At 36.7% G+C, this 27,710-nt stretch overlaps 1 protein-coding gene across 2 annotated transcripts in view; it reads right to left on the bottom strand.

Moving 5' to 3' along the window:
* The window catches only part of NCAM2 (neural cell adhesion molecule 2), a 208,197-nt gene that overhangs the window by 73,125 nt on the left and 107,362 nt on the right, over window positions 1–27,710 (bottom strand). For both annotated transcript variants that reach the window (XM_064152345.1, XM_064152346.1), the window contains exons 6-8: window positions 25,599–25,716; window positions 19,537–19,697; window positions 14,065–14,210 (exon numbers count right to left, since the gene is read on the bottom strand). In XM_064152345.1, coding sequence (XP_064008415.1) covers window positions 14,065–14,210; window positions 19,537–19,697; window positions 25,599–25,716 — 425 coding nt within the window. The remainder of the gene's footprint in view (window positions 1–14,064; window positions 14,211–19,536; window positions 19,698–25,598; window positions 25,717–27,710) is intronic.

Genomic DNA, 27,710 nt, shown 5'->3' with positions numbered 1-27,710 from the left:
CTGGGAAAAATATGGTCTGCACACAAAATAATTCAATGGTCTCACATATGAGAAAATATAATTATGCAAATATGAATGATGCAATACAACTCAAACTTATAGTTTGGGCAAAAAACAACCTAATAAATAATCTGATTGATAGGAGATGTTTGCATAACCATATTGTCTATTCTCATCATCAAATACACAGTAGGAAGCATTTTGAGAGGTATCTATCAGGTTAACCAAACCCAAAATACATAGCAATTGTAGGCAGGAAAATTTGGCCCAAATTATAATAAAAATAGGTTATTTACTGAAGCTAACTTCTACTTTTTAAAAACTGCTCTAAAGCAGTTTACAACTATCCCTCTCTATTTGCTTATGATATAAAATATACAGTAAGATATTTCCTGCTGCATTGCTCAGCATGGTTATTATGCTGTGGCTTCTTCATGAACAGTTAAAGAAGTCTTGTTCTCTAGTCCTATTGTGCAGATGGATTGGTGTACAATGCTATTAGTTTTTTCTGCAAACATGGTATAATAACTAATTAAAAATACATTGTTTGGCTGTCACTCCTGAATACAGAAATAGGTCACAGAAAACAAGAGTGCAAATATAAACCAATGCCATTAATAAATAATTTTTTTAAATAAATAAAAGAAAATGTTCTGAAGCTGTTGTCTGTATGTAGAGACAGTTACCAGAATATGTTTGAGTTAATGGATGCCAATGAAAAATGCTAGATACTATAATGAACTTTCACCAAGACTTAAAATGTGCTATTGTGGTTGGAATATATTGTGCCACAGTGTAATTCTGTTAATAGAGATCTGAGGAAATGAGTCAAGGACACACTGTGTTGACACAAAAAGAACAATAACAGTGCCATCATGCTGAAGCACATAGCACTAGGAACAAACATTAGGAACACAGCTGAGACACTGAAGTTTTCTTTTCTGGAACAAAATTGCAAATGCAGTGTTAGTTTGCAGTAAAAATTAAAACCATGCAAGCTATATTTTCCTGTTCTTGTAAGAGGCATTCTCAAAATTGGAATGTATCAACAATGCAGAATTCTGTATTCATACTACCCATAAATTACTCATCTTATTTAGCTTTGATCAGCAAATACACAGTCTTGAAAAGGAGCAGCACCAACCTTGAGGTCTGCACCCACCAGACCTTTATTACCCTTGGTAAAATCTTACTGAAGCTTATTTTTCTCCTGCACTAAGTATAGAGAGCATACATTAGCACCATGCGTGGCACTGTCATACAACAAACCAAGAAGAGACAGCAGACATGGGAATATGAAGTACACTGCACCAGCCTAGCAGTCCTCAGTAGAACTCCTCTTTTGGAAAAAAGCTTTGGAGCTGCTGCTGGTGACAAATCAAAATGCCAATATCATCTCTATGAATTAGTAATGTCAGTACCCTTGGGCCTGCTGAAATAATAATGGACACCTACTAAATTGGAATATTATTATCTTTTTTTTTCGTTTTCTTTCAAGTGTCATAGTGGAAGAAATATAAAATACATACTATGTTGTTTTCTGCTAGATTAAGTACACATGAGTTTATTTCTAAGTATTAACAGAGTATAAAAAATAGTCAAAACAAAAACCTAAACAATCAGAACAATCTCTGTGAATCAATATTTATGCTTTTGTTTCACCTGTATCATCTCCCAACATGAAGCATGGATAATCAGTGAAGTCTGAAAAACACATATACTCAACACAGCTCCATACAGATAAATAAATTTCTTTACAAAGATCTATATGCAAGTATGTTAACAGTTGGTTGTGCTTGAAGATGTTGGAAGAATAACTTCAATAAACAGAGCATCGTGTGTTCTAAAAATGGTAAAGACAGACAAAGTTTTCAGAAGTTATGATTTTACAGCATTTTGGGAATAACAATAAACCCTGTAAGAAATCAAAATATTTGTCATCATTAATGATGATCAGATAAATAAAGCTGGGGCTTCAGGGGGTTTGGTGGCAGCTTTTTTCCCCCCATAGCCTCGTCACCATCATCACCTCAGAATAGTTCTGGTGATTACATAAAATTAAATACATAGATTTTACTCTGGAAAAATCCTTGCCATGCTATGTATGCTATTCTACTACTTGACGTTTTCTGTCTTGCTTCCCAAACTTCTCAAAGGACTTGGAGTTCCACACATGAATATTCCCAAAGTCCTGGCTGAATGATTGATGCATAGTTCCAGATCCATGTTCAAGTGCTCTCAAGGAAGTACTAAATGACAGTAGCTGTGTTTCAGGGGTTCCATATGTGAAAAGATCAGGGATGTGAAAAGAACATCCACAAAGAGAAAATAACAGTTTCTGGCACAGAATAGCCTATTCAGGTACCATGGAGTATTCAATCTGTGCAATTCCATTGCCACTGTAGTTAAAAAAAGATGTCTACAGAAGAGACGAATTAGCTGAGTATATGATGCTTAGAAATCCTCCTTCTTTCTCATGTGTAGAAAGTGATACTTGGGGAAAGGTCGATGGTGCGATTAGTGCCTGAGTTTTATTTATCAGTCATTTTTCCAGCTCTCACTGAGGAATTGTAACACCAAATGAGATGAAGTTGTATGACTGCCAAAATGTGCATTTTGAGCTGGCTGAAAGCAGGAGTGGGAAGGTGAGAACAGATGCAGAAATTTGTGACTTGTTTGTAGCTGGCAGTATTACTTGGTTGGTTACAGCAGCTGTGACCTCATGTTGATTATCTTCCCACCTACAGAGTTTGGCTGACTCCTTCATCCCTTGAAATCCAGGTTCAAGACTGCAAGCAAAAAATCCTTGCATTTCAAATCTAGACAAGTTGAAATAGCTTCAGTTTTCTTGTAATGTTTAAAGCTTATTTGTGAGAAAAGTGCTGTTACTGACCATAGTTAGACCACTCCAGGTCAGTTTTGCTTGTCATACATTTACCGAACACCTTCTGACATTTTGTGTTCTTCAGGACTATTTTTGATATGCATTGCATGTGTTAACAGAAAAGATGAAGAAACAGTGGCTTAGAATTGAGAGTGTTGGTTGTTTCTTTTTTTGTAAAACATGGTGCAACATACTTAAGAACAGTCACTCTGAGAACATATAACTTAAGTTACAACTGTAGGACTTTCTGAAGTTCCTCCAAAGGAGTTGCTGCAGATGTACATGACAGAAGATCCTTGTGTTGCTGGGGCAGAAGCAGGGATAAGGGGAGGATAGTAAAAAACCCAAAACACTGAATCTGAATTTTAGGCCTGGATCTTTCTTCTTCACATCAAATTGACAAAAAATTGCCAACTTGCTATGTTATCTTGGTCAAGTTCCAAGTACGCATCACTGAATTTTCAAGGAGAAAACAAACACTGAATAAAAGAACTATCTTTGGAATTTCATGAATAATTTTTTTTTTTTCAGGAAGCTTTCTGATTTCAGGTTGTGCTGATATTCACAAGAGGAAAACTTCAGATTACATACTTCAGGCTGGCATTTCTTATATGTGAGATTTCAGCAGATCATAATTGCCCATGGAACTGTTCCTTGAAGCACCATGAAAGGACTTCAGTAACCTGACGATGATACTAAATCAAGATAAAATTCCAGAAATCTATTAAATGTAAGTGACCAGCAATTCCTAGTCTGAAAATCTACCTTTGGTGATGAGAAAGGGCTGTTAGTCACAACAGCCGTCATCGTGTAGAAGCTGATGGAAGCTCCCTTCTGGATTATGGATGGTATATTCAGAATATTTCCCACTCTTCAGGTAAATGTATTCTATCCATGCACCTGTTGGAGACAGCAGAAAATTCCAGAGTATTGCTACGTGCATATGCCTTAATGCCCAGTGAATCAGAATAATGCTACAGCAGTGTCTTGGGCTTCAGCGATTTTTATAGCAGACCTTGTGATTCTTTTAGAACTGCAGCTCATTAAATATTTATGTCAGCATGCTGCAAATTCCTGAATTTGATAGGAATCTGTTTTTCCACAAGGAAGAAATTATTGAAGAACCTACTGTTTGTTGATCTAAAGTGTAACACCAGGGAAGTCACAAAAATTAATCTTGAAGGAAAAAAGAAAAGGATTGTTGTTTTGACTTTCTGTTCATCTGCAGACAGAGCAGCTACTTTTAAAGAATTCGGATTGGAAACAGTAGAGGGTTATATACAGGTCGTGAACAGCATGTACGATCTCAGGAACAATGCATTCTTGAAAGCTTCATATAACTTTCAGCATTTATGATGTGATATTTATGCTGGCATTTCTTTCAAACTGAAGTTGTTAAATAATGAGTTGACACAGGATGTCCAATACAACAAAACTACTTACTAAGACATGAAACAGAAAACTGAACTTCTGTCCTTGATTGGCTTTTACTCACAAAAGAGTATGAAAGAAAAATAATAAGGGGAGGAAATATGATGAACAGCCATTCAAGATTACTTCTGCTGAAGATGCAAGCCACAACAAAGTAATGGTTAATGATTATTGGCAGAAATATTATCATTATATGAAAAAGCTTGTAGAGGAAAACAAGCATTGATATTGGCCATAAAAAAATCACAACAGTAAACACAAATGGGTGTTTGTAACAGAAATATTACAAATGTACTTTGCAATTAGAATTTCTGATCCACTCATAAATACTGTTTTTAACAGGTTTATTCCTATGAATTTTGCTGAATCTATTCCAACACTGCCATGAATTTGTTAACATAAGTGACTCAGTCTCAGAACAGTAAAATTCTGAGGAATAAGACCAGTAAGTACAGTGTTTTTATCCAATATACTCCTCACGTAAAACAGCCACTAAAAATAATCATTTACTGTACAGTTACACCTTACTTCAGACAATCAAAGCTTACTGTAACAATTCTTTGGATAAATGAAAATGAGACACAGGTTACTGTACCTCAGAGTTTTAAGTCTTAGAAATGTTTGTGAGGCATTGGTAACTTCAGTGCAAATTGGAGTCACAACATCCTGAGAAAGATGAGTAAGGGACAACTCCAGCATAAATACACAGCTCTGAAACTGTATTGATTCTGGGATCTAGAACTGCTCAGATGTAAAATATTAACTTATTTGCCAGAATTTAGTCTTCAGTGATTACTCATTCTCTAAGCATCTGAACAAGAATAATTACTATTAAATGTGTACAGCATCAGTGGCAATAAGCATGACTAATCTGACTGAGAACCTCAACGTGGTCCTGTTTCTGTCTGGGTCAGTTCTTAATATCTTAAGTAAATATTACTTCAGCTGTAGAAATAACTAGTACGTAGAAACTGTACCACTGTATTACACCAAACTTCCCACTGTGAATTACAAAACTGCGAAAGAACAAGGAAATATCAAGCTCTAGGATTCCAGCTTTCCTTCAAGAAAGCAGCCTAATAAGCATGATTCTCCTATTAACTTTTAAAAGCTCTGCACTGCTCCAGGTTGCCTTGGTCTGAGGCAATTTAAGTTTGCTTTACGATTGCAGGTCTCTAGTCATCAGGGAACTACCTGAACTTCTTTCTGGTTAACCCTGTGCTAAGTATAATTTATGGCTAACAAACATTAGCTTGTTATCCTAATTGTAACTGGAGGAGGCAGTTCTGTAACTCTAATAACAGGTGAAAACAGTAAAATAATAATAACAAGAAAATCAACCCAAAAATCCTCACCAAAACAACCTGTATCTGGAAACCCATTAAGACAAAGCTTGTAAGCTGAGTGGAGTACAAAATGGACAAAAGTAACTTCCAGTTGATCCAGGTCAGAGAAGTTTGAGTTGGGTTTCTTTTTAAGGAGTTGGGGTGGAAATTTTGTTTTTTCCCCTACAGGAGAATTTAGGATACTCATGAATTGTCAATCCTTCTCTCCCTTTTGTTTCTTAATTTTATTTTTTTTTTAGGAAAATGAGCTCAACATCAGGCCTCAGAGGAGTACTGGTCACACGGGAAAAGGATAAAGCTGAGGTACTCAGTGGTTTTTTTTGCCTCCATCTCCACTGGCCAAGGCTCTAAGCACACTGTCCCAATTACAGAAGGTAAAATCCAGAACTGTGAAAATGAAAAACTGCCTACTGTAAGTGAAGGTCAGGTTTGAGAAAACCTGAAAAAATTGAAGGTGCAGAAATCCGTGAAAAGGTCCATCTGTGGGTCTTGAGAGAACTAGCAGATTAAGTTCATATTTGAAATGTGATGGCAATCTGGTGAAGTTCCCACTGAGTGGGAAAAGGAACATATCTCCTATTTCTAAAAAGAGAAAAAAGGAAGACTCAGGGAACTACAGTCCCACCTCACCTCTGTGAGAAGCACTGACAACTGCGGTCTTAACATTGTGTATTCTGTACTGTAATTATTATGTTTGTCTAATCGTAACTCATGCTAATCCTTCTTCCCCTTGCCTACATTTAGAAGCTCTAAAGGAAGCAAATGTAGTTTCTGATGAGATTCTGTACTTATTTTCACATTTTCTAAGTTAAAGCACAGAAAATAATTTTTTATCAAATCCAAATGAGGCATCTAAAATGTACAAAATATTAGTTATTCAGTTTGGAATGCTTAAGTTTTCACAGAACTGTATTCTTAATTAAAATTTCTCTATTAAGTATTCATTCCTTTATATGGATTTAAGAAGATGAACAGTTAGAGTGGTCTGTGTTAATCAAATATTTTTATATCAAGTAATATAACCCTGAGGGCTTCAACATTACATACCAGCTACTCACAGACATATTAAAGTACACTAGATGGTCATCCTGCAGTAAGGTAAAGATTGCCAAATGATATTAATTCATTGACCTTTGGCATAAACATCACAATTTTAATTGTAGAAGCAGAAATTTATGGAAAGACAAAAAACATCTTACTGTTGATGCCATTAATTATGTTATTGCAACATTAAAAAAAATAGTAACAAGCTGCACTGGTAGTGTAGGAAACACTAGTCCATAAAAAGTTCCTGATAATTCCAGTTTTAATTAGTGTAACAGATGGACAGATGACTAAATGGAAACAGGTAATATTGGAAGGGAAAGAAATGTTATTTCCAAGCCTCTATGGTTCTATTTCATCCAGTAAATGCAGTACTATAACCCACAGAAAGTACCAAAATAATATACACTTGGGGCATGGGAGCTACATAAACAAATGGACTAAATGGGAGATTTTTTTTTTTAAGTTGAAATATAAATTATATAGAAATAGGATTATCCATTTACAGAATGAATAAAATATATATATTTAATTTAAAGCATGTTAAATGATTAATTTAGTGATGTTCCTGAAAAAAAAAACCACTTCTTTCTGTGAATTGTTTGGGCTTTTGATAAAGAAGAGGTATTGAATTTTACATTTTATTGCCTTTTTGTCATCTTTAAAAAAAACCAAAACAAACCAAACAAAAAAAAACCCAAACAAAACCCCCCATTGTTTACTTAATTCTGTCCCAGTGGAAAACAATCTTGAAGTTTACTGAAAGAAAAAAATTGCATAAATGAAAGAATTCTGAGCTAGTGTAATATCAGCACTGCCATTCACATAACAAGACTACACATAGGGATCATAGAAGGTGTGCATGCACTTCCACTCTGCATAACGGAGCACTAAATTTCTCTCATAGAAGAGGAGCAAATCTGAACTGCCCTTTGGCCATGTTGCTGAGTCTCAGTATTGAGTTACCAATATGGTTCATCAAATGAAATTTTAACCTCCGTTTTGGATTCATTTATATATCACTTCAGATACTGTTAGCTAAAGAAGCATGTGGAACTCACATGAGTGATCGAGCTCCTTAAGGACTTTGAAATATTCACATCTGGCTTGCAGATTTCCTTCTGTAATGCTTCCGCAGCTGACCCAAGGAAGATGCTCTTTATTTCTAACTACATACAATCTTACCTCTACAAAATGAATTCTTCTACTTAAAATACTGCCACCTTCCAAAACTGCACATTTTACTTCTAGCTCCTTCTAGTTAGCTGGAGATTTCTCTCAATTCCATGAGTGTAAACTGAGCAAGCCATAGAGGAGACAAAGGAGTGCCAAACCATATGTAGATTTCCATGGACCAGATGACTAATAGAATCACAGAATCACAGAATCACAGAATCAGCCAGGTTGGAAGAGACCTCCAAGATCATCCAGTCCAACCTAGCCCCTCACCCTACCCAATCAACTAGACCATGGCACTAAGTGCATCATCATTTTCTTGAACACCTTCAGGGACCGTGACTCCACCACCTCCCTGGGCAGCCCATTCCAATGGTAAATCACTCTCTCTGGCAAGAACTTCCTCCTACCATCCAGCCTATACTTCCCCTGGCACAAATTGAGACTGTATCCCCTTGTTCTATTGGTGGTTGCCTGGGAGAAGAGACCAACCCCCACCTGGCTACATCCTCCCTTCAGGTAGTTGTAGACAGCAATGAGGTCACCCCTGAGCCTCTTCTCCAGGCTAAACAACCCTAGGTCCCTCAGTCTCTTATCATAGGGCTTGTGTTCCAGGCAGCTTCGTTGCCCTTCTCTGGACATGTTCCAGTACCTCCACATCTTTCTTGAATTGAGGAGCCCAGAACTGGACACATTAATTATGTAACATTTAAGACAACTGTCCTGCTTTCTACTCACTCTCAAATTGTTTACCTTCTTCCAGCCACAATATTCTTGCTTTTCTATTTCATAGTCTTACTGTGTGAAACCAAACAGGATTCATTTTGGGGTTACCAACAAAATAAAAAAACCCAACTCTTCGATGCCTAATTGAATTGTTTGAAGACTGTCTCAAATGGATAAGCAAACACAACTGCAGCTAGTTACACAAACTGTTTTAGCCATAGGAATGTGCTAATATTATGACAGCAAAAATATTCTGTGATATTGTAAGCAGAAGATTTTCATGCATCATGTAGTTGAAACAGGTTATCACATTTTTTTTCAGTAAGACAAGGAGACTTGTCCCTTACATTTTTCCAGCAGTTCAAAGGAAAAAAGTTTCTGAGATTAATTTACAAATAATGGGATTTCTGTAGCTCAGAAAAGAAAGAATTCTTCTGTAATCACTTAAAATGGCCTAGATACATCTGTGTTTCCTCTCCTGGTGTGACTCATGTCAAATAAAGACCTGATCTTGATAAGCAAGAATATAACACAGCTCTCATTACTATCTCAAAAGAAAGGCAACACAATTTGCAGACCCTGTAACACTACTTCTTTATGTGCAATGACAACAGCACACGCAAGGAATCAAACATTTTCAGATTATTTTTATTAACATTTGTAATAGATTAAGTGGAGTTAACAGGGATGAGGATAAAACAGAGTTCACCTTTCAAAGAAAAAATACAAAACAAACCCTGAACTCTACTTTACTGTCTGGTTATGAAAAAATCTAAACTTCCTAATAGTTTTGATTTGCATGCCAATATAAAATGAATTCAAACTTGTTAAAAAAATATTCCTGGTCTTAGCTCTGCATTATTTAGAAACAATGTCACAGGAAATTCCACGGGGACACACAGATTGTTATTGCAATGGTAGGTAGATGGAAGGAAGCAGAATTCAATCTTTCTCTGTAGTCTTCATTATAAAGTTAAAAATCAGTGATTTCAATTTTTTTTCTCATGAATTATAAGGAAAATAGTGTAACTTATTTCAAAGCAAATACATTATGATTTCATATAGATTAAATTCAACATCCAGGTTGCAAATTCTCTCTCTTATTTTCCTTTGTTTGTTTTCTGTTTGCTTGTTTATTTGTTTGTTTTGATAACCAGTCACCCTAGACAGGAGGCATTATCAAAACTGATTAGATTGTTGACCGTGATCTCTCTGCATGGACTTCTTTAATTCATTTGACATGTATGACCACATGTTCTTCAGAGTAAGAATTGCCTCTCTGGATACATTCTGCATACAGAGAAGCTATTGTCTCATCTGTCCCTTTTATTTCAAGAATCTACTAATGTACAACAATTCCAAGTATACAGTCCCGCACCTAGAGAAGAACAGTCCTGCACCTAGAGAGGAATAACCTCATGCATCAGTATGGGTTAGGGGTGGATTTTCTGGAAAGCAGCCCTGTGGAGAAGGACCCGAGAGTCCTAATGAACAAGTTAAACAAGAGCCAGAATTGTGCTCTTGTGGCCAAGAAGGCAAACTTAACCCTGAGTGCATTAGGAAGAGATCAGGGGAAGTTCTCGTTCTCTCTACCCTAGTGAGACCACATCTGAAGTAATGTGTCCAGTTCTGAGATTCACAGTTAAAGAGACAAAGATGTATTGGAGAGATCCCAGCAGTGAGATACAAAGATGATGAGGGAACTGGAGTATCTCTTTTGCAAGGAAAGACTTAGAGGTCTGTGTCTCTTCAGCCTGGAGAAGAGACAACTGAGAGAGGATCTTACCAAGGCTTATAAATATCTAAAGATTAAGAGCCAAGAGGACGCGGTCATTGTTTTAGTGGTGCCCAGTGAAAGGGACAAGGGGCAGCAGGCACATACTGGAACATGTGAACTTCCATCTGAACAAGAGGAAAAACTTCCTTTGAGGGTAACAGAGCCCTGAAAAAGGCTGCCCAGAAAGTCTGTGGAGTCTCTTGCTCTGGAGATATTCAAAGGCTGCCTGAATGTGGTCCTGCTCTAGGTGAACCTGTTTTAGCATAGGGGATTATCTGTAGAGGTCCCTTCCACTCTCAGCCTTTCTTTGATTCTGTGTGAATCCAAAACAAGGCTTGAAATGGTTAATTACAAACAACATTAGTCAGCTTTCACATTTCTGCTACAATTAGATTCTGTGAAATAGATTCTGTGAAACTCTACTCTCTTAGTTCTGCAATCCATGCAGGAATCAATGACATTTTTGTATCAGAGTATCAGGATGTGCTCTCCTTCAGAGGTATGTGTAGATATGTATGTGCATGTCCAGATTAATTCTAAAAGTGATCACAGTAAATTCAATCCAATCACTATCCTTCCATTCTGCAAAAGAAAACTCCTCTGCTGCCTTCTCTTTTTTCTGGAAAAAGGGCCAGGCCCGCTAGATAAAGAGAGGTCTATAGGAATATGTAATTTTTAATCACAGCTGAAAGGAGGACATCTAGGTTAGCAAATGAGTGAAAGGACATGCAATGCTGAAGTGTCAGGAACCAGAAATACAGTTGCAGAGTACTGCACTAAGCAGAGAATTTTGGATTGACTGTGCAACTGCAGCTGAAGGTTTTGGACTAAACCTCCATTACCACTTTCAAATCTTTAAGGGCGAGCCAAATGCCTTCAGCCATGCATGGAAGTTCATTTACTCAGGCTTACTCACTATCATGTTTTTATGCCTTATAAAGCCATAAAAGCATTCTAGAGGTCATCTAATTTTACTGCCTGGAAAACTTTCCATTTAAACTTCCAAGAGAGTTCACAGGAATGGGAAGGATCCCTTTATTTCAAATTCTTGATGAAAAAGAGACCACACACTGTGCGTAACATTTTTTCAAAGTCTGACTGATAAAAGGAAGAAAGGAAAAAGCTTCTTTGCTTCTGGTTTGAACTCATTTGGATTCAATTTTCAAATACACACTTCTGATATACTGAAAATCTTTTATCAAAGATATATTTTCCTAACAGATAATTATAGACCCTCTTACTCATTAACATTATCCTCCTTAAGCCCAGCAGGGTTATTTCTTTGATCTATGACTTTGGTATATATTTTCCATTCTTCTGGACATAATAATTAAAAAACTCAGAAAAGCCTATGTGTAGGTTATCAGACCTGTCTGTTATTTGAAAGAAAACATTTGGAATCCATGCAGCCTAAGAATGATGCCACATTCAATCTTACTTATCCACATAAGGTATACTTGCATTTAGTGAAACAAGAATAATATTATTGAGGAACTACATACTGGAAGTAATAGAAGTGTAATTAAAAATTAAGAACACTTTCTGTGAATTTTGATCAAGTTAGTATTAGTTAGAACAGTCCTTCCACCTTTTGTGGGAAAGAAAAATCATTCCTGACATGGATTGTATTGAATCCCCTAAAGATATTCTTAATTAAATAAAAATTAAGGGTATAGTGCAGTCTATATCAAAACATGATTAAAACTGGTAAAAAATTCTGAAGATTAATTCACTGAACATTTGAAAACTTTTACATTCATGCAAGTATGTCTGGTGATGGCACATTACTCCAAAAGTTATTACATATAAGCAACAAAAATTCAGTTTACAACTATGTAACAAACTCTTTCCTTGCCTCCTGTTTCTTTGGTTCACCTTTTATGTGTCTTTCTCTGTGAAAAACATTTGCTATAACACTCAACAAATATTCAGTAATTTAATCACTGCCAGTTTTGTTCCCCATTCACCTAATTTGATATGAAAGCAAAAGCCAAGGCTTTGGCATCCTAGAGCTGGAGGACTACAGAACAAATGAAGCAGTGTATTTTATAGCTCAAGAACATACACAACATTTCAAAACATTTATTCAACATTCTGCAGAAACTTGCCCATGAGCAATATACATAGAGTTCTTTCATTGGCAAGAACAAAAGAGTACTGTATAACTGCATTTATACTGATTCTTGTTATCTTCCACATACAATAGATCAGCACACTAGTAGAAAGTGAATACAGGTAGTAGTTTGGCTGTGAATACTATTCAGTCGAATCACAGTTCAGAGAAGGCTACAGCAACAGGTCTAGACAGTTTAAGCAGATGCAGATCAAATTAAGAATGCCATACTGTCCTATAAAGCAATAATAATCAATTTCATTTTTCAACTGGACCAACATTTTAAAACTCGTTTCTGTGACTAGCTCTCACTTTTAATTTTAGATACAATAAAGTTACTTTAGGAACACTCTAAACCTAAGTGAAAGATTCTATGCTTGTAACCTTTGAACCAAGCTTAGTCTTTGCTGGTCAGAAAGATGACCTTTGGCTTGAAACACTTAAGGAGGATACAAACTGCTTTGGTTTAACACAAAACTATTGGAAAAAAAAAATTACACAGTACTATTATGCTGCTCAAAAATGGAAATCACAGAATAGGAAAATGGTAAGCAGAGGCTCACATCAACTGTCAATTCCAGAAGAGTTCAAAGCAAAGACTGCATCAGATGCAAAATTCTACTTCAGAACACAAACAACGTAAGGACATAACTCCTTAACATTCTCCATAAATCAATTTCCTATTGAATGAGTGATTTAGTATCTATCTAAATCCCTCTGTGGCATGATTGCTGCGCAGGTTTGTCATTTGCTTCGTAAGCACAGCTATGAATATGCAAACATCTGTAAGAAGATCGTATTTTGATATTTGATTATCTGGAGTAAAAATTCTGAATTAGCTCTACAGAAAGAGAGAAGTTTTGTAGGTTATGCAATGAAATTGAGAATGCTAGTTCAACTACTAAAATTATTTTTTACAAAGGAAGAAAAAAAGCTCTGTAAACTAGTTGCTTTCATCATTCCATCTAATTGCAGCTCTTATTCCTACAGTAACTGACTCTCCTTGTTGTCAAACTGTGACCTTTCTCTGCTCAACTTACTTTTGTAATAAAACATGAAAATGGAACAACAAAGTGGGAAAATAGGCTCAAATTGTAGTTATAAACTACTTGTTTGTGAGGAAAAATACGTGAAAATGGAAAAATAGGAACAAAACCCATCAGAGGTGGGAAATAAAGAACTCCCAAATATTTTTTTTTCTTCCAGATTTCTATAAGCTCCACTGTATTCTGAGAAAAACTAGACAGAGTCCAAACACAGTCAAGAAGTGCTACTGTCAGTCATTATGGTCAAGATGAAATTGAAACTCTTAGCAGGGATTGTATATGAAAATTTAATCCTGATGAGTTTAATTACTTTTCAACACTTCGTTTTTTTCTTTTTCTTTTTTTTTTTTTAATTTATATTTCACAATCTCTACATCTTTCTTATTACCCTGGAAAGCAGCAATTCCTTTAAATTATTTAAGAATCTAGACATAATTTATCTCTAAATCAATTTTCTCCTTACAAAAAGATTAGCCAGAGAATACAAATATAGGTATTTTAGACATTAAAGGTTGATTTACCTTGTCACCTTCAGAAAAAGTCATTCCATCAATGGCCCTTTTCCAAGTAATCTCTGGGATAGGCTCTCCTTCTGCTTCACAGATGAGGGTGGCTTTCCCATTCTCAAAAGTGGTTTCATTTTTAAGTTGTATTATTTGAGGCTGTACTGTTAAAAATACAAATTACATTACTCATTCTGCACAAGGAGTATCATGTCAAAATATAGCCTTTTAATCCCTCTTTTTTGTTGTTGCTGTTGTTAGAGCATGTTCATGTTGGCTTTTTAATTTTATTTAGGATTAACATTACCACCTGTAAGAGCAGTAAACTTTTCTAACTTCAAGTTGCACAACAATCATTTCTGTATGTCTGATGACCTGTACTCCTGACTCAGCAAGGCTGACACTGTTAGAACTGACTGCCTCCTCACTTGGGTGGAATGGGATGAATCTTGGCTGTAGATGCTCTTGCACTGGTACATGTCTTTGTGTGCTTCCCTCCTAGCTTGCTGTCTCTTAGTGACCAGCCAGCCCTTGCTGCTCTTAGTCACTTTAGGAATAAAGCAAAGATTCATTGGTGATGATCCTGCAGCTGGGCAGGAATAACCACGCACCAATGCAGGCTGGCTAGAAAGATTCATTAGTATTCTTGAATTTTGATCTTTAACAATTTCTAATGGCCTTACACAAACTAATGATTTTAACAAACTCCTCTGAGAATAAACATATTTTACTGGTATTAACACTACTAAGAACTGAAAAGTCCTTTGATGCAAAGCTATTCATCCGTAATTCTTGAGTAAATTTATGGCAAGTTACATTAAAAATCCAGATATTGTTTACATTCTTCACTCAATCTACACTTTACCTTGTTATTTACATATGTGATATGATTTCTGTTATGTGTTAATATTTAGAGGACTTACCTGCACAACATCATACAAAAACTGCTGTAGAACTATGCATAGGATATTACTCTCTTCCATGGCATTCAAGTATTTTTAATAAAATTTGGTTTGGTCTTACATATTCACTATATAGAACTGTTAACAAATTTCCTTGAACTTATTCTCTTTACACACTGAGACACTCATTGCACTGGAAAATCTAGCACGTAATGAAAATATGATTCTATATGCTTGCACCCAGAAGCAGTGAATTCAGTTTACATGATTCAATTACATTTTGGCAGCTCTTAATATTGACTTTGTTAACACTAAGTACATTTGTGGAAAATAATGTATTTTCTCTGTAGTCTTCTGAAATTTTGCTTTTGAGGAAGCATTACTTGAATATATCCTATCTGAAGCAGAAAGTAAATGGGGAAATTAGCTAATTTCTATTTGGGTTACTAAAACAATGCTATGCAGAGCATTAATATTGGTCAGAGGAAAGAAAATCAATCCAACTGTAAGGGACTCCAGGAGGCCATTTTTATCAACTTCCTAGGACATCAACACAAAATCAACAAATCCTGTTCAGATCACGTTGCTCAAGGATTTGTTGAACACAGTGCCAAGAACAGAGACTGCATAGCCTCCCTGATGATTCTCTTACAGCACTTGTCTGTCCTCATGGTGCAGAGCGTTTTCCTTATGTCTAGTCTACTGTCTCATTTTATGGCCACTATTTCATTTATGGCCATTGTATCACAGATGCTGCATGCATCATCAAGAAAAATAAAATCAAGTTCAAACTTGTTATATCCAGAAAAACTACCAACCTCTCCTTTATTATTTTTGATCACACTATTCTTGGCCTCACTTCTAATTCCTTACATCTATACTTCTGTTGCTTGTCTATTATCTGTTAGCTCTTGACTATTACAAAGAATTGTGTACCTACTGCATATATTTAACCTAAAGAAGCATTGAGCCAACATCCTGTATCATTAAGGTATAATCTAGGCTAAGTGAAACTGTGTGACAAAAAAAAACCCACCAAAACACCCTGAGTGATTTAAGGCTTTTGAAATCTCAAATGTATCCAGTTTTACTGGGCATAACAGAAGATAGCAAGCAAAGCACCTACAGCATGAATGGATGAAAAAAGCTGGAACTTTTCTCAGTGTTATAGGAAGTGATGTCAGTTGAAAGAACTAGAAAAAAAGAGTTTGAAATAAAAGATAACTATGTTAAACTTCAAAATAACTTCAGATATTACTCTTACTACAATAATATCTGTTCTTTCCTCTTGTTTTCTATAATACAGCACCTGGAAACAAGGAAAAAGCTGTGGCAGATACACCACTCATAAAAGAAATAAAAAGCATCATAAGTATTATTTTGTGTCAGAAATTTTAAAAAATTGGAATTGCATTATTTCTGTCATAACAAGATAATTTCTCCATAAGAATTACATGACAACAACATGACTTAATATGTTGCACATTCTAAAATATATAACTATTAATTTTTTTAAAACTTAGCCTTTTATTCTCTATTTCCTTAGGCTTCATTCAAATGGATCACTACAAGACAAAAAGTTTTAGTGTGACATTTTAGTCATGAGTAGCTGACATTTAACAGAATAAGCATTGAATAATAATCAAATATATCTAGCTGACAGTTATTGCTAGGAGGAAGAGAGCTCATGTTGGGGATATTATTTAAGTGCTTCAGTTCTGTAGGTCACAAGTCATAACTTGCCACTGACTAGAGGTTTTAACCCTGGAAATTTGTTTATGACATGTTTAATACTAAGCAATATTAAAATAGCTTTGTACATGCAAATAGCAGCATTTACTTCAGAATGACAAGACTGTTATTGACAGAAATATTTTAAAAGTCAGCCCACTTTTCCTCTAATTCTTTATCTGTTCTTTCTGAATTGACAGACATTATTAAATTGAATTCATATTTGCTTGCTGTATCCTAGCAAATATAAAACCAATTGAAAATATAGGGTCTTGGAATGTAAATGGAGGGAACCTCTAGGTCTTTCTTCAGCCATAAATACTGAAATATTTATATTACAATGTAATTTAAAAAATGTAAACTGAATGACATGGCTGAAATTAAGAAAGACCCATGAAGCTTATGCTTCATTGTATTTATTTTATTTGGAATATAAGGAACTGCATATTATAAGACATGCTTTGTTTTTTGTTAAAAATAATGATGATGCTGCCAAATAAATAACATTTACTGTTTGGAAAGCTTGTTCTCTGAGCACAAAAGATTCATTGAGGAAATGTTCTGTAACATTTCCTCAATGAACAAGTTTCTCTCAGATCCTTTCTGGTTTTGTCTCAGATGAGGGCTAAGCCCGTTTTTGTCTACCTGCACCCTCCCCAAGGATGGGAGTTTCTAGATTTGTTACTGATTGCTTACAAATAATTTATTGGAAAAGGTATACAATTTATTGAATTAACAGACTCCTACCCATATCTTTGACAGAAGAGTTTCATCACACTTAGTAAGTGGCACATGTATAAACCTTGAGACAATCTTGATTATATTTCATCAAAAGAACTGGTTTGTACTTTACAAGCATGGATTTACTGGCTAAAGTCTGTATATGTCTGTATCACTGCCTGATAGGATCTCTTGATTAATATGAAATGTAAGGAATCCTATTCTTATGCTATCTTCCTGCACAGCCACACACGAATCAGGCAACAAAACTACAACTTCATCCACCGGGAAACTGATGGAACAATTTGGATTTAGTAACAAGGCAGAGCCCAAAAGGGAATGCCCAAGAAGTAAGACTCCTGAAACCTGACTTCTGACATTATAAGGATTCACACACACACCCCTATGAAATGTTGACTTGATTCAGTGCGTAATAAACCTGAGTCTTTATACATATTAAAATGGCATTACAACTTCACATTCAAAGGCATTTAAGACTTGTCTTCTGAGAGAACTGGCATCACTGCATTTGTAGAGTGCATAAGTTTTATTAAAAAACAGTAGATAAGTGTTTCTAACATGTAAGAACATTGGAGGAATCACAGAAGCACTTTTTGTATTATAAGGTGAATTAGCATTATTTCCATTGCTCCAGGGAAGAAATGATGGAGAAATGAATGTTCGGGTCTCAGAAAGTAAGGCAATGTATGAAGGCTTTAAGGTATTGAATTCTCTTAAATGGTCTTAAATAAACCACTTATTGTTGTGTCATTTTGTAATAACATAATAGCTGTAACAACCCACAGCTGAAAAATGTTATTTTGTAATTCAAAATGCTAATTAACATGTATCTAAACACATAGACACACACATATATGACTTATTACACCTTAAAAGCAATCAAATATAACAATGAAACTGAATAGTATGGGTGAAAGAGATACAAAAAATTAGAAACCAAGCAGAGACAAGTACTAAAAATATAGCTCTGCTCTGGTGCACTGGAGATGTCATAGCATACAGGGCTATGAAGAGCTTCTCAAATAGAAAAGACAATAGAATGCACAAAGACATAGCTAACCTGTTCACTTGACATTATGGCTTCAGTCTCAGGCTCCCAATTTATAGTATCACCCAACCCAACAGCTTTGCTCTTCCAGTGCAAATGACCAGATTACCCTCTCCTGTTAGACTTATTAATCTTTTTGTAATCATTGCTAGTTTTGTCTGGGATGTAAAAATTAATTTTCTATGGTCCCAAGTACATGCTTTACCTGTTCAGATATACATAAATGGTCATTCTCTCTACAGCAACCTATAGTTGATCTTAGAAAAACCAAAGCAACAAACAAACAAACAAACAAACAAAAGCAAACAAGCAAGCAAACCACCACCACTACATTGCTCTTTTGCAGGGTTTTCAGATGTAAGCTACAACCTTGATCCTGTCTAATGATTCTGAGGGAAGTGTTCTGCATCCTCACAGAGGCCTGCTCTCACAAGGTTACATCTATACAAAACTTCAAGGAAATTACCTGCTCTATGCAAAGTAGAGAATAATGAGCACTGATTGGGCGGTAGAGCAGAGTAAGAGAAATAGGAGTTTTCATGTCATTACTTTTATCCTTTGAATGTCAGATCAAATGATACTTCTGTGATTACATTTGCAATCAAGCACTTAAAAAATAAAAATCAAGAACGAAAAACAAATGAAAAAAAAATCAGGAACACATCTCTATGGTGTCCTCTTATGAAGGAAACACAGTGCTTAGAGGCCCAAATAACCTGTCTTCTTATTCCTTTCAGAATATTCCCTTCTTTCTCTTCTTCACTTTCTTGCAAGTAACCAACTTTTAAAGGAGAAGCAGTGTGAATTAACAATTTAACACCCCATTGTACTTTATCTGAATAGTAGAAAAGCAAATCCTGAATATAGCTTTTTCAAAATTAAATTCAGGTCTAAAAGTTAAAGTAGCCAAGAGGGAAGAGAAAGCCAAAAAAAATTATATGGAGTGGTTTGCTGCAACCATAGACACTTTGCAGGAATACTGCTCCACTGAAAACCATGAATTATCACCTCAGTTCCCCACTGTTTATATTTAAAAAAGAAGGTTAGATCATACTATGCAGTACTTACCAAAAACTTGAAGGAATGTCTGCTTTTTATCAATTCCTGCTTTGTTTTTAGCATTACAGATATAAGGCCCTGCATCAATGTTTTTTATATCTCTTATTGTTAGTTCTGTATTGCGTCCTCTCAGCATATATTTTTCATTTTCTTCAATAACTTTACCATTCCTAAAAAAATAAGAACAATGCATAAATCAACCAGTAAGTTTGGAATTCTGTAGCAACGTGCTATGGAAGTGTCTTTATGCTGAAAATTATATCTGAGGGAAGAGACTGCTACTATGCTGTCCTCAAAACCATGTTAACTCGTGTGGCATAAAATTGCAGAAGGGATTTGATTTTAACATGACAAAAACTGTTCTGCAGGATGATGGTGTTTTTTTCCTTAAGTGTACACATTTTAGGCACAAGAAAAACATCCTGAACTGCATTGTGATGTTCAAGACTCCAGATTTAGAATTTTATTGTTAGGTTCTAAAATATGCATGTATTAAAGATACTCTAAGATCGGTATTCTAAAAGGCTCAGTACTGACTTCATGCTAGGAAATTGCTTGTGAATAAAACTCTAACACACAGTTACATTCAGAGAAGGATAGAAGGAAATCAGGTAGTCAAATATGTATCTGTATGTGACAAAGATTTAAAAGCATATTTTCAAAGAGTAAGTATTGCAGTTCACCTTAGGAACAATGTAGTAACTTATAATCAATATTTTAAATTGCAAACACAGAGAGCCTACTGGCAGATAAAGAGTCTTCCAAATTACTTCCTCTCAGTTGTTGTTGGCTAGCCACAACTTAGCAAGCAGGCATGTCTCTAGATGTTAGAGCAAGTTCTGACCAGATGGCACAGAAATAATAAACCCGAGGACTAACTGAGCTTCGACCTGTTCATTTGAGCACCTTGGCATCCATACAATTATCAGAACTGCTTCACTTTCAAGAACACAGTTTTAGCACTTTTTTTCTTATTCAGTGTCTTCTCTTTCTGCTTATTTTGATGTGGGATTCTTTTGATCTTATTTCTGTTGAATCATCAACAGCCCATTTTCACAAGCACTGTCTGGTTTTCATGAGCACTGATAATGACTCTAACAATGCCAGCTTCTTGAAAACAAGCTATTTGTAAAATGAAGCCAATATGCATTATTGAAATACTCTATTCTCTTTAGCAAGTTTAGGACATTAAGTTTTATTTCAAGACTTGTACAAGAATAATTTTCCCTTCCTCCTCACAGTGTTGATAAATATATGTATTTAGTATTTTCTAAAATGCTGTCTTCCCTAAAAGCAGTATCACTACTTCTTTCTTGGCAACACTGGCATCTGTTAATAGGATCCCTTGGCATCTACAGAGCTGGCATTTTAGTAACACTTTTGTAAATAACTTGAGTTCACTTTGCTGTCCTCTTCAAGGTGCTGTTCTCCTCTTTTTCTAAGCAAAGCACAGAGATTGTGTTGTAGAAGAGAAAAGGTCAATTTTTCCACATAGGTGATTTCACCAAAAAAATAGTCTAGTTATTTCTGTCTATATTCAAGGTCAGGAATAGTTTTCAAACGTCTGTTATCATAAAAATCACATGTATCTATGATAATTTCTAAGCAGAGATGAGATTATGAGCATTTCTCTGAACCCTCTAGCGAACAGGATAAATTCAGATTGATGCTGATATTTGAGAACAGGGAAACATGACTACCACATTAAAAGAGGATTATTTCTTTTGTCAGATAATTCTAAATCCTGTCAGTAAAGATAAGAAGATTGATCCATCGTAACTTTACTAGTGTAAATTATCTCAATGGATGTAAACAACGATCGTGTTTCCAGTAGAACTATTCACAGGAGTAACGATTTCCAGTTCCTGACTGTACATTTGGATCTTTAAGTCCCAGCTAATTTCATTCTGTGAGGGTATTTCTTTTCTGAAGGTTATGTTTTACAAGAACACAATACCAGTTTCAATAGAGGTATCAGTTAAGTGGTGAAACAAATATATTTCCTCAATCCATGAAATATCAACAAAGTATATACGCATATTAAATGCAGCAGCAATTTAAACCTTCCTGACCTTTCTTCTTGACTACGTATCTCAAACTGACTGATTTGTAAATGAAACCATAGCTTGACAGGTCCTTCCATTTTAAGTTGACAAAGTCTTAAATAATGTCAGTACCTGGAAACAACAAGGGTCGATGTAAACAGTTAAATGTTTTGCCACATTAGCTAATGTCTTAAAGAGTTTAAAGCTTGACACTACTGTTTTCTCCAGCATCCTGTTTGCAGTCAGTAGTTTGCATCATTCTAGACTTTTTTCCTTAGCCTACCTATGTATTGAGAAAGCAGACTTCCATTAAGTCACTTCATTACACACTAATGCGAGGTAAATTGAGTAAAATTACTGTAGTAACATTGATAAATGGTACAGTTGGAAACAAAACTGACTACATGACTCCTACGATTTGCTGTAACTAAAGGTTCTAAATTCAGCATCAGCATCAGCACTTAATCAAATTCAAGATGTAACTTCACGTGTTTATTAAAGAATAAACATTTACATAAAACTGAGTTTAGTATCAGCTTACACTCAACATCAAAAAATATTCTGAATAGGATGAAATGAGGATCATAACCCCTTGGGCATCAGTTCTGGTAAACGGTCTCAATTAGGTTCTCAGTGTATGACAAGTGTATTAATACTGGAGGAACCGGTTCTGACAGACTTTTCTATCACCAAAAATGTTTTCTAGCTTTTCATCAAAATCAAGAAAGATTGCATTGATCTGCTTTTCCTATGCTCAGTATAATTTCACATGAACAAATACCTTTACTAGTCTAAAAAATTAAGGTCTTTATCTTGACATCTCTGTGAGGTGAGGACATGGAGAATACACCAGCTGACTCTGAATCCTTTCAAATGGCTACCTATGCAGGAGTGAAAAGGGACCCGAACAGCTCAAGAAAGACATTTCAGAACTTTGATGCACAAACAACTTAGAATTAAGTTTCATTTCTCCAGAAAAAATAATATAGCTCCTCACATCTTTTTTCCTCTATTTGTATATCAATCACAACACCCTGACACAGTGATCAGAGTCCAACTGCCACTTTAAAACATTTCAATACAAAATACAAAACAACCCCTGCTACCAGAGCAGGATCACTCAGACTAGGCCACACAGAAACGCATCCAGGATGGTTTTGAATGTCTCCAGGAAAGCAGATGCCACAACCTCTCTGGGCAGCCTTGTCCAGTGCTCTATCAACCTCACAGTGAAAAAACTTTGCCTTATATTCCTGTAGAACCTCCTATGCTCCAGCTTGCAGGACTGCTTGCAGGTCTCCTCACTCCCTTTTTTGATTCCCACCCATTGGGAGGCTCTGATCTTGAGCTTCAACGAAGTAGAAATCCTTGAATATGAACCAATTATCTTGGGCCCTTTTATCTTCTAGTTCCCCATCCCATGGGATTTCTCCTTGGTCAAAGTCAGCCCTGCTGAAGTCCAAGGTTGTGATCCTGCTTAGTATTCTGTTCCTACCTGTGGTGGAGAGTCCCAAAGGGCACAAAATGGGCTTGGGCATGTCCTGTCTTGTCCAGACATATTTTACCTGCCTGTCTGCATTGCAGCCAGAGGCGGGAAAACAGGACAAAGGAAACCCAGACAACCGAGTCCGGTTTAATCCGGTCGCATGAGAGGGGTTCCATGAGGCCCACGCCCCTGTCGCGTGCAAGGCCTGTGCGCCCCCATGTTTGGAAGAGAGCAGCCTGTGGGTTCTGCCATTTTTGGGTCTACTTGGGTGATTGCCAGAGGTGATTGGGTGATTGTGTGGCCAATGAGACCATTAGCCTCGGCCATTGTCCTATAAAAGTGGGTGAACAGGTGAATAAGGAGCTTGCCTGCTCCTTCCTTCCTCGCTCACCTGCCGCTCACCACCTCAGCCACCTCAGCCGCCTCAGCCGCCTCAGCCACCTCAGCCGCCTCAGCCGCCTCAGCCACCTCAGCCGCCTCAGCCGCCTCAGCCGCCTCAGCCACCTCAGCCACCTCAGCCGCCTCAGCCAGCAGCCATTCCACATCGCAGCCCATGTGGAATTCACTACAGGACTTCCACTGAATATTTTCCTGCCTATGTTTTGGGCCACAGACATTAGGACTGCTGAGTACTCTGAATTCTTTATTCAGGTTGCTAAAGGAATGTGATTAACCTCACAAGCGGTGAGTAAAGCCTCCAGACTCTCTATCAAAGACATTTATAAAACCTTTCAAAATTCCATTGCATAGAGACATTCTGTAAAACACTTCTGCTAACTGCATCCAAGAACTTGTGTGGAGAGTTGTAAATAAGTTTGGGGAATTATCTTTGTATATAGATTAATAAATTATTTAATAACTTTTTAATCGGCCTGATTGCATTTCACCCCAAACTCAGATTTCAACTGGCCCCTTCGTAACACTACCACACAAGTTTCTGAACTCCAGCATCCCATGATCCCTGCAGCAAAGGCTGCCCTCAACCTTCATCGCTTCATCCAGAGTCTTCTTTTTAGTGAGAACAAAATCCAGCAGTGCTCCTCTCCTGGTTGGCTCATCGACCATTTGCATCCAGAAGTTACCATCAATGCACTGGAGGAACCTCCAGGACTGTGGCTGGCTGAGCAGGCCTTCCAGCAAATCTGGGTAGTTAAAACCTCCCATGAGAACCAGGGCCTGCAATTGCAAGGCTGCTATCAGCTCCCTGTAGAAGGTCTCATGAACTTCTTTGTTCTGATCAGGTGGCCTGTAATAGACACCCACCACAGTATCACCCACGATAGCCTGTGCCTTAATTCACACCCAAAAACTCGCTCCTCAGATGCCTCTGGCCAGAACTCGATACATCCTAGTTGCTCTCTCACTTAAAGAGCAACTCCACTACCTTGCCTTGTTGACCTGTATTTCCTTAGAAGGACATAGCCATCCAGGACCACAATCCAGTCATGAGAGCTGTCCCACCATGTCTCTGTAACTGCCACCAGACGACAACCCCTTAACCACACACAGATTTCTAACTCCTGTTTATTCCCTATGCTGTGTGCATTGGTGTGCAGGCATTTCAGGGAGCAAGCTGAGCATGCTGGCTTCACCCTAGAGGGGTGGGAGGCCTTCTGGTCTTCATTAACGCTGGTGCAAACCCAGCTACAACCCCATACCCCTCAAAGCCTAGTTTAAAGCTCTATGAATGAACCCTGGGACCCGTTTGTCCTTTTGTCTCTCGTTCTGGGACCCTTTCCCCCCTGTAAGATCACACCTATTGTCTTATAAACCAGCCATTCTCAGGCCCTCCGTACCCTATAAAAGTGAGTCTCTGACAAATACAGCACTTCCCTTCTTTCTTGTGGAAGACATTGCCATATGTTTGGAAGGCCTATCTGACCATGGTAAGGCCTCTGGTATAGTTGCCCATCATTCACATCTCCATTAGACTGACCATCTTCCAGCAGGGCCTCATATTTATATCTCATAGGCACACGGCAAGGTGAGGTAGGCAAGGAGGGAACTTGTCTTCTGCCATGGACACGAACTTGTCTCCACTCACCCCTTCCATTTGGGTTTCTGTTTTCCACCTGACAGGGGCAGGATACAGAAACTCCTTGATCCTGCATTCTGTCTGGTGGGTGCTTCCATTTCTGTTGCAGGGAGAGCAGAGTTTTGCTCCACCAGTCTATCTGCTTCTCACACCCACTGCTCAGCCTCCTCTTCTCCATATTAAACAATTCCAGCTTCCTTTTACTTGTATTGTTTTTGAGATACAGACTCATTGCTTCAGTTTTCTTTGGTTCCATTCAAATACGAAGAAATCATGGTCTTTTAGTTACTTTTTACATATATTTTACTTGATGGTGACCTGAGTGCAGTTGAATTTGTCAAAGTTTATTCATTTAATGCTGAATCCAGCTTCAGAAGTTAAAACAGAAATGGACAGAAATTGTTCTTAAATTTCCATACAGAAATTAAGGTTGCACAGCTTAATAGACTGTGGATAGAAAACCGCGACACAGTAAAACAACATGTGTGCTTCAGAATGAACTTACCTATGCCAACTGATTTCAGGTGGAGGTGATCCAGTGGCTCTGCAAAACAAAGTTAATGCCTCTCCTCGATCTGCAGTGGCATTAAAGGTTTTCTGTAGCAGAATAATCACAGGGGGAACTGAAAAATAAAACATTATGCCCCATTAATGGAATAAATAAGTTATTTTCACTGTTTTCAGATAAATTTATAGGACAGGATAGGATCCTTTGCTAATTTTGAATTAGTGGTCACAATTAGTGGTCACACTTAGAAATTAAGTTGCAATATCAATCACTATTACTAGTGTTTCTTCTCTTAAATACAAGATTTTTAATATTATGAGGGTATTTATAAACTCTTTTTTTTTTTTTTCAGTAGAAAACCAAAAACTAATTATGGACTTTCTCACCAGTTCTTCAGTTTTCCTACAGAACTTACAGAACAGTGACTGAAGTTACCTCTAGCATGTATAAGACACAACAGAGTTGTCATGGGCACTACTTTAATTATTTCAGATGAAAATGTATCTCTATCCCTTTTTCTCACGGGTCAAGTTGAACATTTGCTGATGTTATTCAAAACCATCCTGCCTCATGCTAGCTTCAAGATGAAAGTGCTGGCTGGAGCAAAGTATTGTGGGACTTGAAGTTCAGATTGTAACATGAGAGCCTTCCTGTTCCAGTTGATTCATCTGCGGTCCAGGTTTTGGTTGTTGGCTTTCTTCTGCTGGGATGGCAGTGGACAGGGAGAGATAGAGGAGTAGCTCCTTGGCTTGTTTTTTATAGCTCACTTGCTTCTGCTTTCTACTGTGCTTTTTTTTCTGAAAACAGGCTAAGGTAATTGTGCATTGTATTATTATTCTTCAGCAAACTCTTATTTACCTCGACTCTTTATCTCAGCCCAGAGGGCTGGGGTTTTTTTTTGTGTGTGTTACTTTTCCGTCACTTCTGTCTTGGGGGAAACAGACAAGTTAACTCCTTATAGTCTGCTAACCTGTTACACATTTGACTATAAAGCTTTTTACTGAAATCCTGCATATTTCCAGGGCAGGAGTATCACCAACTGAAAAAGGTGAATTGTGATAGAAACCAATGAATACGATCTACTTTTGGAAACTATATTTCCAAAACCAGTAATGATATTCTGAGAGGGAGCAACAAATCCTGTCTGTTCTTCATGGAATATAGTTATTACTGAGATTGTAACAGTTTGCAGAGAACTTCTACCTAATAGAAAAAATAGTAATGATATTTAAGACAGAACAATTCACAGGCTGAAACTTAACACCTCTGTTCATACAGCAAATTTTAAGTTGTCCTCAGTCTAATTCTTTTAACTATCCAGATAAACAAACAAAACAAACCCAGGAGGAAAAGAGCAATAAGAAGACAAAAGAAGATTAGAGCTTCACAAAATATAGGTCTCTGACAGAAAAAACATCCTGTCATCAGAGTGACTCAGGGTTATCTTTTTCAGCTTTAACTTTCACTAAAGAAAAGAAGAAATAGGCATACTCCAATGAACTTGCTTTTGCCTTGCCACTACACTTTCAGTGGTTTTTCTCACAAACTGTTGACAGTCAAATTCTGTTGCTCTGCACCAAGCATTTTATGTTTAGTATTCTACTTCAGAAGCTTTTCCAGATTGTGAACCTTGAATATATCAAAATATTAAAAAGCAATTTACCAGAATTATCAATGATCAGCAATAAATGTTATGTACTTTTCATACTTTTTTATGGTGTGCTGAAATATATGTTTCACAGATCACTTCTTTCTTATCTGAAATTGCGCAGGCCATTACTCAGCATACAAAACCAATCTACTGTGCAATAGCAGTTTATCAATCTTCCATGTAAATATGTCACTTAAAAGGCGTTTAATACATTTTAGCCATTTTGCAGTGCATTCTGCTGTCTAGATCTGAAAATAATACTCAGTAACAGGAGAGGATGAAATGATTCTCTTTCAGAAGTCAGTTTCTTCACTGTTCACAAGTAAGAACTGTGGGACTAAAACCCAGATCAGCACATTACTTAAGTTCTGTTGTCTTCCAGGAAATACTGCAATGAAAACTGATTTTTTGTTTTATTAAAAAAAATATATATATATATATATTTATCTCGGCACTCT

Source organism: Pogoniulus pusillus, chromosome 12, assembly GCF_015220805.1.
Source record: "Pogoniulus pusillus isolate bPogPus1 chromosome 12, bPogPus1.pri, whole genome shotgun sequence".
Taxonomy (NCBI): domain Eukaryota; kingdom Metazoa; phylum Chordata; class Aves; order Piciformes; family Lybiidae; genus Pogoniulus; species Pogoniulus pusillus.
Note: the sequence above shows the minus strand (reverse complement) of the source record. Positions and strands in the feature narration are given on the sequence as shown.